At 44.2% G+C, this 14,879-nt stretch overlaps 1 protein-coding gene across 7 annotated transcripts in view; it reads right to left on the bottom strand.

Moving 5' to 3' along the window:
- The window catches only part of LRRFIP1 (LRR binding FLII interacting protein 1), an 85,607-nt gene extending 71,131 nt beyond the window's left edge, over positions 1 to 14,476 (bottom strand). For 6 of the 7 annotated variants that reach the window (XM_015868063.2, XM_015868058.2, XM_032445942.1 and 3 more), the window contains exon 1: positions 14,274 to 14,476. In XM_015868063.2, coding sequence (XP_015723549.1) covers positions 14,274 to 14,363 — 90 coding nt within the window. In that variant the 5' untranslated portion in view covers positions 14,364 to 14,476. Of the gene's footprint in view, positions 1 to 14,076; positions 14,098 to 14,273 lie in introns of those variants that run through there. The other variant, XM_015868041.2, reaches the window with a different exon arrangement.
- Positions 14,477 to 14,879: the final 403 nt, after the last annotated feature.

Below are 14,879 nucleotides of genomic sequence, written 5' to 3' on the forward strand. Positions count from 1 at the left end.
GTTGCTTTGAGAACAAGAACAGATCAAGCTGACAGTTCTGCTTCTAAGCTTTACCAGAACTTGTTTTCTTCTTTACAGCTCTTCCTTTCTAAAAGCTCTTTGAAACTGCTGTTAAACAACTGCAGCCCAAACCCTCTACAACTGCATCAAGAGAGGAGTCAGGGTGCCAAAAAAGCCTTGGATGCAAGGAAGCGACTCTGGTCCAAATGCAGCGATAAAAGGTGCACTACATAACAGCTCTGGCTGCTGCTATAAGCATTATCTTGGCTTGCCCTGTCTACGCTTTCAGCTCATTCATGAACTCATCAGTTCTGCTGAGTCTCTTATCTGAGATATATACTTAAATCATGTGATTTGAACTTGCCAAGCTCTATTTTTTGGGGGGGAGGGATGGGGGGGGAAAAAGAGTACAACTTCTCAAAGTGAGTACTAAAAACTATATAAGATGAGCAGAGAATCTGCTGAGCAGCAAAGCTTGCTTTCTCTAGACTTTATTAATGAACCAGTATTGCTTCTAAACATATACTTGTTCTAGGCATACCCTACTACAGCAGCCACCACACTAGGGAGCTGATATTTGCAATAAGGAGGCCTGGTACTGTTTTTGCTAAACTTGAGCTGAGGTTGATAAGGAGCTACTTCAGTATTACTGAAGAATAGTAGAACTGATGCTATTCTTAAAGAACTTAAGTAAATTGTTTTATTTTCAAATGTATTTGAATCTCTTCAACTATACTGTCACAACCGGGATATTTGAGACTCCATCTGGGATAATGGCTTTACAACAGATTTTAGATGCCATAAGACCAATACCAGATGAAATACCATCCTCACGAAGTTACAGAAGGGCTGTAAACCTTGAGGTAAACCTTATATGCACTCCAACCCAACAGTAACTCCTCCACTTTTCCTCACTATCTTGCTAAAAACACATAGGAAAAGGCAGATGATTTTACAAAGGCCTTTCTCATAATGCTTGAAAAAATGTCCAAAACATAAAGGCCCAAAAAACTGCCTTAGAGCATCAACCTGCACCAGAACAGATCTGAAAGCCAGTCACCAACCTGCATGACAAAATCATTTGCTCTCTGTCCACGCTGGCAGGACCTAACCCTTTCTGAAGAGAGAACAGGGAAAACAAGCAGAACAAGGAGAAATTTTAAGTTGAAGGAGGGAATATTTAGGTTGGATATCAAGGGGGAAGTTCTTTACTCAGAGAGAGGTGAGGTGCTGGAACAGGCTGCCCAAAGAGGCTGTGGATGTCCTGTCCCTGGAGGTGTTCAAGGTCAGGTTGGACAGGGCCCTGGACAGCTTGGTATACTATTAAACATGGAGATAGATGGCTCTGCCTGTAGCAGGGGGGGGTTGAAGCTTCATGATCCTTGAGGCACCTTCCAACCTGCGCCATTCTGTGATTCTGTTAATAACAACAGGTGGTCTGCCTTACTTCTCTCTTTTAAGGGTTAACTCCAACATCTGACAAAGTGTGAGTCAGCTACAGCAGGGGAAGAACACAGCCGTTATGACAGGAAGCTCATTCCTGTGACAGCCAGAGCCAAACCACAGGCCCTGCAGTTCTGCACACCCTTGAAAGACGCAATATAGCAAGGCAGGATTTAAGGAATGGGGGGGGAAAAAAAGGCACTGTTACTGGGCTATGGCATTTTTCAGTCAGGCATCTCTCTCCCTTTTATCCTCCCTTTCTACATCACCAACTCACTTTTCCTTTATTCTCCCTTATGAGAGGGAGCATCACAGTTGTAAAACGCAGCTCCTTGACTGCCCAAGAAACACAGATTTTCCCAAGGAACTCTGCCAGGTTCACTCTGTTCTCAGTCTGAGTCAGCATTCAAGTGAAGAAAGTCCACTCTCCATTTCCATTCCATTCTTTCAGCAGTGGTATGGTAGAAACAGAAACCAAAGTAAAGCAGACCCTTGTAACTTTCTGCACATCATTAAACTGCTATAAAAGTAACTATGACTTTTTGATTTGAAGAGCTTAGAATATTCCATAAAGAAGACAGCTGACACAGGAACAAGATGCATGAAAATAAAGCAGTTGCCCACTACACTGATTATCTTCTAAAAGCAATAACACTAAAAAGCATTCAAGCAAAATAAATGCTGAGTGCTTTGACATCTAATTACCGAAGCATTTGACGGCATTACCATGATTCTCTCTCATGCTCCTCAACCAGCCCATTTCTAAAATAAACACTGCTTGACAAACTAAAAAGCCTTCTAGGAAGCTATATGTTTTTCCACTTTTATCTTGGGGTTTCATATTTAGGTAACATAATCTCACTGCATAAGCAACCAAACAGGATGAGGAGACAAACCACTACAGTGTGACTTCACTGCTTTGCTCAGATTCAGCCTCCAGCTTCCAGACCTTTTATTTAAGAGAGACTTTTGTACTTAAAGCTTGGTTTTATGAAGCATATGGCTGGCAGCGCTCAGTACAGCAATTTTTTGAGGCTCTCTGGTTCAGATACAACTTGAGAAAGCCACGAGGAAGTTCTGAAGGCAGCACTGTTACTGGCAGAGCTGCACAATGCCAGCTGTGGTAATGGCACAGCCAGGCACCTGAACGAACTGCCTGTAGGAACCAAAGCATCACAGCATCTCGTCAATGAGACCCCACTCAAGGGTGTGAAACATGCATAAGGAATTGCCTCTGCTCTTTAGAGATAAAAAAGGATGAATTCAGCAGAACCAAGACCAGCAGCTGATGAGTAAGAACACAGAAGTAGCCAGCAGCCATTACTTCAGGGAATAAAAATATTTATTGCAGACTCCCACCCAGCCTAAGTATTTTAATGCATTATAAAAATAGGTCTAGTTTAAGAACTATTGTGCAAGAAAAGTTACTTCAAATGAACTTCTGAGAGTAGAATGTCAACAAGAACCACTGTGTTATATAAAAACAAGTGTCATTCTCATACTCTCCACTGTGTTCCTTGTACAAGCAGGTCATGTTGCAGACATTGCAATGCCACAGAATTTGAAACTAAACTCATTTATGCAATGGTCCTGATTTGGCAATACTCAGATTAATATTATATTTTGTTACATCCAGCCTGCTCACATTCCTGCTGTACAACTCCAGAAGCAGTTTGACACTAAAAACAAATCTCTAATCCTATAAATACCATATCAGTAGCATGTAAGGTAAGTATAAACATTTTCAAGCAGTTCAACCCAGAATATTAGATATCTGGACTGTCCTTATCTGCCATTCCACACTGAACCTCTTTCTCCCAGTAACCATCAACAGGGAAATCCAATCTCAGTAGCTGGTTCTTACATCTCCCATGGTGTGCTGTCAAGCTTAGCATGTTAGTAAGGTGTGAATAATACAATGATGGTGGTTGTCATGTAAAATAAAACAAAGATGGTAATAATACAAGAATGATGGTGATAGATATCCAAAAGGTTATCTATAAGAAAAACTCACCAATATGGATGCCTTCAGTCTAGCTGGAAAATGCTGAGGCTGGTTATCCAGTCTCCACAAACGAGCTATCTCCAAGAGATGCTGCCTTAGTGGTGGTCAGCCCCTAAATGAAATCTAGAAGAGGTGGAGCAAAGCTCCAGCCCTTCCAGGAGCACAGCTGAATTACCCTCACCTGTGCTTCCACAGCTGACCCTACACTAGCCTCAGCTGATTAACCAGAGGTTCAGGCTGTGATTACCAGTTTCCCATACACACATCATAGAGTGCACTGGAAGAAGCATGCTGGTTCTACCTGTAAAAAGGCTGAGGGCAAACTGCAGGTTCTCTGCGCTCTGACGAAAGAGTCAGACTGCCAGAGCTGAATGAAAAGCCAGAATGCATGACTACTGAGCATGTCATTAAGCATTCACAGTACCATCCCATGCTACATTCTTATCTGGCCTCAAGTAAAGACAAAACAGAGTATTTGTTATACTTCAACATTCTGAACTAGGGATGACCTCGAGCACCTTTCTGCAGGTTGAATGTTCTCAGTCCAAATTCAGTTTAGCTCTTCTGTCTGATTCGAGTTAACAGAACAACCTGATAATAAAGACAGTTTCAACTGTATTTACAGTGTGTTTTGTGAGTCTACAGCACAATGACTACACATTACAAAGCACTGGTTTTCATTACCTCTTTCCATATGTCAACTTTACATTTTTGATACAAACACCATACACAAGAGAAATGTTGTAAAAAATTATCATTTGTTTTCATGCCTACCACTACTTTAAAGTGCTGCTAAGCCCTGAAACGCTTGCTAGATATGGAAATATGGGGATGGTTAGTTGGGAGAACATTTCATGCAGGTCTTCACCTTAACTCCCCTTCCTGCCAGTGAGACCATACACGTAACCATCCATTCTCACATCTAGCAACAGCACCCTAATCACATCTCCTACGGCCAAAAGCCAAGATCCACTTTGGGTTTGAAGGAAAAAAAAACACACAGGAAATTTCACAGAGAAAACATCACACTTGGAATCATTTAAATAGATCTGTAAAAAAAATAAATGAGAATCTCACTATCCCACCATTACAGCTGAGCTTTTAAAATTATTTTATATCTACAAGGTACTCTTACCTGGTCAGTGGACAGCAATTACCCTCTCATGTTCACTATTGTTTCACAATCCATTTCCCCTGCGTTAAGGAAAACTATTAGAGAGCCAGGGCCTTCAAGCCGACTCGCACCAAGTGAGACAGCACTGAGTAACCCATCAGCTCAGATTAAGGCTGAAAAATCACTGTTGTTGAAGAAATGATTGGACAGCTTTCATGTGGGGGTGGGATAAGATTACTGTATCCAAACTGAGTCCGAGTTATCCTGGATTACCTGCAGAGCCTGCGCCCTAACCCTGACTAACAAATATACTACCAGGTTAGAGAGACTGTTCTGTGGTAAGAACTACCTTCACAGCTATTTATCAGCATTCTAAAACTCAAGGCAGGCTACATGGAATATACTGAGAGCGCTGCCACCAGCACAGAGGTGCCATCCCCCCAGTCAGGTCCTATCCCCCCCCGGGAGTGATCACCACTCAGCAGATATCATTGGTTCCTCAGACTTACCATCTGAAATTCAGACCATGTCAACAGTTGGATGCTGAGAACAGCTGCATTAGAAAACTGGCAAGTAACAAAATTGCTGAGAGAATGGCATAAAGCAGCAACAAAGGATCAGCCCTTGGAGAAGCACTTTCCACCAGAAGAAAGGGCAACAAGAACCCAGTATCACAGAATGGTTTGGGTTGGAAGGGACCTCAAGGATCAAGAATCTCCCACCTCCCACCCCATGCAGGGCCACAGACCTCCACATTTAATACCAGACCAGGCTGCCCAGGGCACCATCCAACCTGGCCTTGAACACCTCCAGGGATGGGGCATCCACAGCTTCACTGGGCAGCTGTTCCAGCACCTCACCGCTCTCTGAGTAAAGAGAGTACATTATATGTGCTTGGCGCACATCTCAGAAATGTTATAGATAAGGTTTTTACGCATTTTCCCTGCATTCTCAGACTCATTGATCTTTATTTTCTAACACTACATTTGCAGATTGCTTCGTTAGAGAGCAACCAGTTCTGGGTTACCAGATGCCTTTCTGCTTGAACAATGACTTCCAGACTGAGTCTGACAGTATATACTTATTTCATCAGCGATATAAAAGCCTTTCCCCAACACACAAAGAACCTTTCTTTGCTTGCTTTAGTTCACCAAATAAGGCTGTTATTTTTTCTCCGGGGTAATTAGACAAGAATGTACAAATATTACTAAAAACACTGTGTAACCATTTAAAAAACAGTGGTATATTCTACATATACCAACATTATCCCTTATATCCGCATACAAGCTCACTGTTTCCCAGAGCCTCTAGATTCCTCCGCAGTTCATGTAAAGGTTAGGTCACATCGCTGTTTCAATGTACTCATTTCACATCAGAACAGATCTACATTTCATATTTAACAGACAATGGAATATCACAACCCTTGGGTATCACCAGAACGTCCCAAAAGCCCACTTCAATTTTCAACAGATGTTTATTCAACATATTTGTCAACATAAATCCTCTTAGAGCTCAGCAGTGCATTCAGCAAGAAAACCATGCAGCAGCACACAGACATCTCATGTGGCAGAAAGTACATTTTAAACAGAATGGTGGGTGGGAAACACGCAGTTGCACAGCAATGCAAAAGGGCTGCAGAACACTCAAATATAAACAGATGAACTCTTGAAAAACATATGAAGTTGGTTCTATCATGTTCCTCACTACTCAACAAAAAGCAGAGAGCAACAAGAAATGATTACATGGACACATACACACTAAAAGACAGTAAGCCAATATCTTTCACTGACAGTGGCTGGCAAAAGCAAAAATTATTTCTTTTTTCCATGTAGCACACAGGATCCAGTGTAACCAGCCATATCTTAACCATGCTTTCAAAGAGAATCTGAAGTCACGCATTTTAAAAAGGAAGGGGAAAATGTGAAGCTACAGAGTCTGACGGGGGGCTGGAGCCTGGGGACTTCTCTGCTCATGAAGCACAGCAAGAGCCTTTCCTTACTCCCCTGTCAACCTGGTATGCCAGCTGATAAATGCTCCATAATTAGAAGACCCAAGCAAGGATGTCTGAAATCCATCTGACCTGAGGGAATGAGTTCAAAAACCCAACCCAGCCCTTCAGCATGCCAGATCCTCCTGTAGCCCATTTTACATCTACTGGAAGAGGCTGGCAAACGCTGACAGAAGAGACAGACGCATCTAAAGTTAGTATTCCAATGTGGGCCTGAAGAAAGCATATTTTGGGATGTAGGAAGTACTCAAAAGGGGAAGGCAAAGAAAAATAAATAGATATTAGATTTAAATTAGAAACTGGCAGAAGTCAGCAGTACTTCAGAGCAAAAGACAGAGGGAAGAAACACTATTCCTTGGAGTCCAACGTCAGCGCAGAAGCCTGCATTCGAGGCAGTTGTAGGATTGCGAGTGTGATCTGCGAGGAATCGCCACCGAGACCATTCATGACAGATGCATTATCACTTAATTACAGGCAACACTAACAGACAAGTCACTGACTAACCAAATGCATGCACAGAATGCTGTTGTGGAAGTCACTTTCAGAAAGTTGGAAAAACCCTCACACTCCTTTCTGGGAAAGATAAATCAATCTGACACAAGTGACATTAAAAACTGCAAGCAGTGACGCTTATGGCAGGGTAAAACCGAGCTCCAAGAACCTATTTTGGAGAAAGCCAGGAGTGACTGGTGATCTTATCCTGCTCGTTTGAATACAGACTTTCCGCTCTCATTCACAATAAACACAAACATTCTGACAGCTAAGAAGGAAGAAAAGTGCCACCTTGAAGTTTTAACTGTTGTTTCTGCATTTCTTCACATGCCAATGATAACAAGCACTGCCCTGCCTAATCACTGGGTATCAAAAATAGGAACACACCAATGGTGATGCACCTGTCAATTTTGGTTTGCACAAGCCTCTGATTTCTCATACAGCAACATATAATACAAAAGAAATCTAAATACTTCCTCAAAGAACACAGCTTACAAAGCACCAAAATACCAGTTCAGTACAAAGCGATCACAATTTTCATTTTACCAGCATGTTGCTCACTAAGAAGAGTTCAGAACCAAGCGCTCTGTTTAACAACCTAACCAAAAACCTTTCAGCTAAAAACCTGAGTTCTCACACCCCAATAGTGCCCCATCCAAAGCCATTTCTCCATGTTGTCCATTTATTCAGCGTCTGAGTCCTCCTTGGAATAGCAACAGTGCGCAAGCTACTTAAGTGCAGCCCTTCCAGAGATGGATGTCTGACCATGCTAGCATTACAATCACTATTTTTCCCTCACACTCTGAAATAATATACAGGTCTTCAGTCACTTGAAGAGAAGGGGAGAGCAGAGGGGGACATGCCATTCAAATACCTGTGTTATTATCTATTTGGAATCCCCAGAGCTCCAATAGCAATTAGCTATTGGCACTGAACAGCATTTAAAGTTGGTAAATCACCAAAATTCATTTCAATCCATTCAGTAAAGCTTCCAAGCCAGAAACAGCCACTCTAAGTTTTCAGTCCGAGTTGTGCCAGCTCAGTGCAATTGTGCTCAATGCCCCAAACATCCATCTCTCCATAACCCATACAAACAGCTACTCTAGATTTGTAGTTTTCTAGTTTTTACAGCTGACAACAAACCTGAATATTTTTCAAAGCTTTAGAACAGAGCCTCTCTGCCCCGAAGTCCACAGCCTTAAAACGGCACTACATATCGCATCAAATTCAATCACAGGAAAACATGACATGGCTGAGGGGGGTGAGGGAACACAGAGCAGGATTGCAGGCTGAACGCCCCTGTGTGATTCAAATCTGACTTGTGGGCACTGGTTTGTTTAACCAGGGACAAGCTCCCCTCTGCCTTTTTGTTTTGAGCATGCATCCATGTCCCAGAACAAGCACCTATCAGTATTGGAAATAGTTATCTTGCATCTTACCCTCTGCAGGCACCCAAAATTCAGCAGGCCAGGCCAGAAAGCTGCTCCATCCTTGCAGCCCTGCTTAGTGGGGAAATACTCCCTGGGCCTGGCCCTCTGCACTTCATACCACTTACTAACATCTGCTTGAAGACAAAATTAGAAATCCATCCAAACACTGAGGTCTAACTGGTGAGGTCCAACTTGACTCAGTGCAAAGACAGTTTCCAATAGTTGCAGTGGTGAGAGTTCTGTCGCATTCTTGTTAAGGTGGAAGTATTACTTCTGTGCTTCCCCAGTCTCTGGATGCTCACATCCACAACCTCTCTATAGGCTCCAAAAAAACCCCAATCAGATTGTGTCACATGGTCACTCACAACCTTCTCTTCCCAAAGTCATTCCCACACCTCAAGTGCTGTGTGGCAGGTAGTTTAGCTTCATCTACAGTAATTCAAGTCTTCAGATTAGCCACAGTAAAGTACAGCTTTTGTTAGAGAGCATCCGTATGGGTTGGCATAACTAAGTTTTTGCTTGACACAATATTCTTATTTCAACGTACATGCCAGGTATCTTACCAGCTCCAGTTGAGGATTTTCTAAAGCCTGCTTTTTGTATCCTAATGAATACAGAAAGGGAGAAGAGCTTCCTGGAAGTGGGTTGTTACAGACTTCTTTCTGTAACACGCACTTAAACACTTCCCTCATCTTTACTGTGCAGGTGATGCCCAAACACGAGCTATTCTTTTCTTCCACACAAGACCAATTCTTCATCTAAAGTAGATTCAGATCATATTAACACCAGAAGCAGAGAGAGCTCCCAGATGAAATGCAAGCATACCCACTTTACCTTCTCAGAAAGGAGAAATTCCCAAAGCAACCCCTTGACTAACTAAAGTAGAAACTGGCTTACTGCAGTCCCCCTCCCTCTCCATTCCATTCCAACAGTCAACTTGTCCCCTCAAAAGTATTTACATAGAAGTGAGACAACAGCTGATATTTCAGAGCTGCTATTTTAAGGTTTACCCATGAGTGTGTACATCTAGCTAGATAGATTCACTGCTCCTGGCAACCTGCTGACTTGACAGGAGGGACATGTACCTCATTTCACAAGCCTGAAATGCTATATGGATTATGCTACTTGCAATCCAATGATGAAAAAAAAACCACTACAACTAAGTGTTAAAAGCACTGCAAGCACACTCAAGCCCCAACTCTGTTCAGCAACTGGCCTGGAAAAATATCCTTGTAGCTGAGGTAGTGATTTGTGTTACATACTGCAGACGAGCTCAGCATCTGGGCTTACAAAGAAAAAGGCTGGGCTTTCCACATTGCTAATCCTAACAGCAGCCTCTTGCCTGACTGAAATAGGAATCACAGTTCCTAAACAGCTGTTTCCTCAGACAGTGAGAACAGCTGAAGAGGACTCAGGCCAGGCACAGACGCAAAAACACACTAAAACATTGCAATAGGCAGACAGGGAGCTGGAAGGCAGGATACAATCACCCGTTTAACTAAAATGAGATAGATCTTAAAATTTGTGCCTCACTTTTAAAAGCATCTAAAACCACCTTTCCCTTGGGAAGACTTATAGGAAAAAGGCGTTTGCTTTATTTAATGTTTTACTGCTACATATCCAGTAAAAGGCATTAACTGAAGAGGAGCATGATCATGATATAAAATGATCCTAGTTTTGGAACAGTTCTCCGTAGCCTATTGGCAGGCATTTCCTAAGAAGGCTTCCACCCTTCCTATATTTAAGTCAGCTGGGCTCAGAATCAAACCCTCCACAAGCATCCCTTGCCTTTATAATTTTCTATTCTAGACAGAGGCCTACAGCCAAGCATGCATTTTCAGACCATTTGCTCTCTTGGGAGCATACATTTGCACTATGACAAAGGCAAAAAAGGCAGCCAGGTACAAGCAGCTTGTGTTAGATACAGCAGACTGTTTCTAATGGCTTGTCTTGGAATATGTATCTGCTTTCCAAGCCTCCATGCATCTCTTAAATATCAGATTCAAATGCTCTGACCTGTACAACAGTTCAAATAAAGTTCACCTCACTTATGCTCGTGTGTGAATATACCCAATCTGTTTGTTTCAACTTCAATGTCTACCAAACTGTTTTCATCTTTCTCTATTAGGCAGGTCAAACAAATCACCTTGTAAGCCAGAGCTCTCCATCAAATTATCACCTTGGTTCAAAAGGCAGACCTCTAAATTCAATGTACAATTACCACAGCTCCTCTTCACTAGTCCTGAAGCTCCACCATAGGCTTTTGATGTTAGTTGGGGCCTTCCTACCTCACACAGCACTGCGGGCTCATTACCTTCAGCTCTGCTTTGAGCCATTTCTCAACAGCTACACTCTTAACAGAAAAAGAGATTAAAAAATAACAATTAAATAATGTTGGTTGAGCAACTTTTCAAATGAATGACCTATGAAAGAGTAATGCTCTGTAAACTGGTTGATGAAAGAGGAAGTTTTTTAGCACAGAGACCACATTAGCCATATAACACGTCTGTATACAAGATAACAATGTTTACATCACTTTCCTAACAAAGATAAATGTGCCCCAACCTTGCTTTCCTCATTCAAGAAAATGAAAGAGAGTGGTTAATAGTATCTGCTTATAGGAGAAGTATCTCTTTTAGATAGACTGCACTTCTCACTGTACTGGCAGATCTCTCTTAGGTCATGTAACACTGGGCTGTTTCTGTATCACACCGAGGGCTTCAGAAGTTACAGGAAGATACTCTCCCAGAAACAAAGTATCCAGTTATAAGTCAAACCCATCTAGAAAGAAAAAGCTGGAAACCACCCTGTCAGGTTTACAAGTCAGTGTTCAGCAGCCTCCCCAAACTGTGGGTGCGGGGAGAGATGACTGCACTGTGTGCGTACAACAGCTCCTGCTGGCTGTGCTGGCACAGACATCGAGGAATATCAAACCACTTGATTTTGCAAACACTGCTGGCATGTACTCACACAGAGGGATAAAATAGTCCAAAAGTTTCCATTGACCTAAACACAGAATCATCTACTGGCGTCAGAACATGAGTCTGAAAGTAGAGAAGCCATTCATCGATCAGCTTCACCCTCATCTGCAAAAGCTGACAAACAGAAAACACCACCTCAGCAGTACAAGCTGGGTGTAGTAACAGAGAAAGCAGAGCGGCAGCCTTCTGTGATGGTTGAAAACACAGAACACTGCATTCTTGGTTTAACTACACCTACAGAACTGCCAGCTCTCTAATGACCACACCAGACTTAGTAATATGGCACCACTCTTCTCTGCTGGACAAGATACAGTAACACTACTACAGGCCTAGTCAACGTAAGCTACTTGCAGCTGATCTAGTTCAGAAATCACCCCAAACCTTTTCATCTCAATACTACCGAAAGCCTGTCACTACAACAAGCTTCACTTTTACAATTTCCTTCCGTTCACTTATGGTTACTTCCTCTTAACACTGCTCCCACATCCTGCAGGGCCAAGGGCTGCCAACCTCACACAGCACAAAACTCTCTTTCATAGAACCATAGCATGGCCTGGGTTGATGAGGACCACAATGATCATCCAGTTTCAACCCTCATGCTGTGTGCAGGGTCAGCGATCACTAGACCAGGCTTTCAGTCTGTGCGAGACCATACACACAGTAGGATTTGCCTGTTAGTTTTTCAAGATGTTTCACCCATTACAAGACAACAGCTGTAAAGCATCAAAGCAGCATTAACCTTCTGGAGGAAAAACCAAAAGGAGATATGACGCACAGAGACTTCCATCTGAACACAACAATGAGACAACACAGAATCCACAATCAATTGCAAGGTTCTGTGGCTTTTGGTTAAGACAGAAAGGCTGAAGGAAATGAATGACTGAAAACCTATGCAAGAAAGAAGCTTTGCCTAAACACCTGCAAGGAAGGCCGGAAAAGGTGAAATCTCAGTAACTCTCATGCCCTTCTTAACATAAGGACTCAAAGCATCTTTATTAGGAGAAGATGCAAAGCTTACATTATTTTACGTAGGAGTTCTTAGCCCCCAGTGGAAAGATGTGGACAGGAATCCCTGTGCTAAGAACAGACTGTTAAACAACAAAACTATCGTAAGGGCATGAAACTTAAAACACAGTAGTGCAAGGAGTTAAAATAATATGGGAAAATGCTGAACCTTGAACTTTTCAGTTCACAGTTTTAGCACTCCAGGGAGAAGATAAAAGACGTGCTTGTGAAGGAGCTTTCCAATAAACACAATTGTCCTTTAGCAGATCCTCAAAGAAAACAAATAAACACCACTATATAGGCATCAAACCACTGTACTGCACAGCAAAGAGTGGAAGAGGAACCTACGACAGAAAACAATAACCTAGGCCTCCTGCTACAGATTTACATTCAGCTTCATCAAATGATAGAAAGACCAGGACTGTGGAATTTAAACCCTCATCCTAAAGCAATCCCTAGGCTGTCATCATGTCTCAACCTATAGCAGAGAGCACAATCATTCAGTCTTGCTAACTTACATCCTGAACATGAGGCATTCCTGACCTTTTACTTCACACCACCTCTGTAGGAACTTACTCGCTCCCAGCAATGCCCAAAGAGCATTTCCTCATCATACTGACACAACCCTGACTTGTGCAAACTTACCACCTAAATCTCTCACGTAGCAAACAGCACATACTCCAAAGATACTACGAAATACTTTGCGTAGAAAAAGAGTAAGAACACCCCAGACCAACGCTGCTAATACTACCTGAGCTGCACCAAAATAACCCCGCCTTCTTCCTTCCTAGCTGACTGTATGATCCTACAGTAGCTGAGCTTGAAGAAAGGAAACCACAGAAAAGTTAAACCTCCGTTAAGAGCGATTTATCTCACAGGAGTAATTCCTTCAGTCAACCCATCCCGCAGCCAGGCGGTGCTGTACTATCAGAGGAGGGGGCAGACACGGGAACAGGATGCTCACCTCCAGCTGCAGCCAGCGGCACCCAGCTCAGACACGGCAAGGAGCTGAGCCCCGAGCTGCTGACCAGGGCTTGAGCCAGACTCACCAGCCTCCACTTAGGAGATTACAAGAGAAAAAAGGCAGAAAAAGCATGTGAACTTAGAACCAAACGCACATCTTCATGATCAACACCGAGCTCACAGCGCTGGAACCAACAAGTCAGGCTAAGCAGGTAGAAACAGGACAGGCATCAGCCGGTTTTAATTGCTTAAAGTCAGATCAAAGGCAAACACTGCTGCAGTGCTTACTGGACTACATGTCTACCCCAATAAACGCACGCAGCAAGTCACGATGTAGGCTCACATCTATGTACCACCATAAAACACGATGAGCCCATTTCCTGGATCTCGGAGATTAACATTACCCTCCCCAGCAGCTACATGACGGGGCCGAGGTACAGAAGGGGGCTCCGCACCGTGTTAAATCAGGTTTGGCAGACACAATTTTTGGCTAAGGCCGGCACAGGAACACAGAACCCAGCGAACTGCCTGCAACCCTACAAGTTCTCTCCGCTCCTCTATTCTCGATAGAGGATGAGTAAAGCCTCATTGCCGCCTCAAAGGCGCTGCCACCTCCGTTCAACTCAGCGCCACACCTGCCATCGCGGTGCCTTTCACCACGCCTCCGAGCAGCCCAGGGCTTTTTGTTCGGCTTCTAAACGGATCGCAGCCCCACAGCAGCCCGGCCCTAGCGTCCGTCGCCCGGGGATGCGCCTGCGCGCCGGCTGGGGAGCCCCGGGCGGAGGGAGAGGGGGGAGGCAGCGGGGTGGGGGTGCCTCCTCCGGCCGCTCACCTCTCGGGCGATCTGGTTCAGAGCGTCGTCCTCCGCAGTCAGGCGTTCCCGGTTCGGTAACCTCTTCCTGCCGGCTCCCTGCGTCCCCATGGCGGATGGATGGAATGGAGTCGAGCCCGGCTCCTCGTTCCCCACGCCCGGCTGCTCACACCCGCCGCCCCAGCCGCTCGCCGGCCCCGAAGAACCCAGCCGTCACCGCCCCCACCCGGCGCATGCGCCGCCGCCCCCCGCCCTTGTTGGGCCGGGAGGGGCGCTGAGCGTGGTTTGCCGGCTGCAGACCCTTCAATCGCTGCGGCAAAACTGCGGCTCTGGATGGAAACCGGCCCCCTCCTCTTGTCTGCAAAGCCGAAGACATCCCTACCGAAATGGGGGAAGTGGGAGATGGAGCGCCATCACAGAGTCATTCACACCACTAAGAGCATGAACTGCATCCCCACTGTTCTGGAACACCCACAGGGATGTCCACCACTACCTGTGCATTATCACTCTTTACAAGAGGAAACTGCCCCTAACATCCAACCTGATAGGACTGGGGCTCGTTACTTGCTTATCTGTGCTTCAAAGCAAAGAGATTGGGCCAAGACCACAGCATCCTTCCTGCCTGCT

This window comes from Coturnix japonica, chromosome 7, assembly GCF_001577835.2.
Source record: "Coturnix japonica isolate 7356 chromosome 7, Coturnix japonica 2.1, whole genome shotgun sequence".
NCBI lineage: Eukaryota > Metazoa > Chordata > Aves > Galliformes > Phasianidae > Coturnix > Coturnix japonica.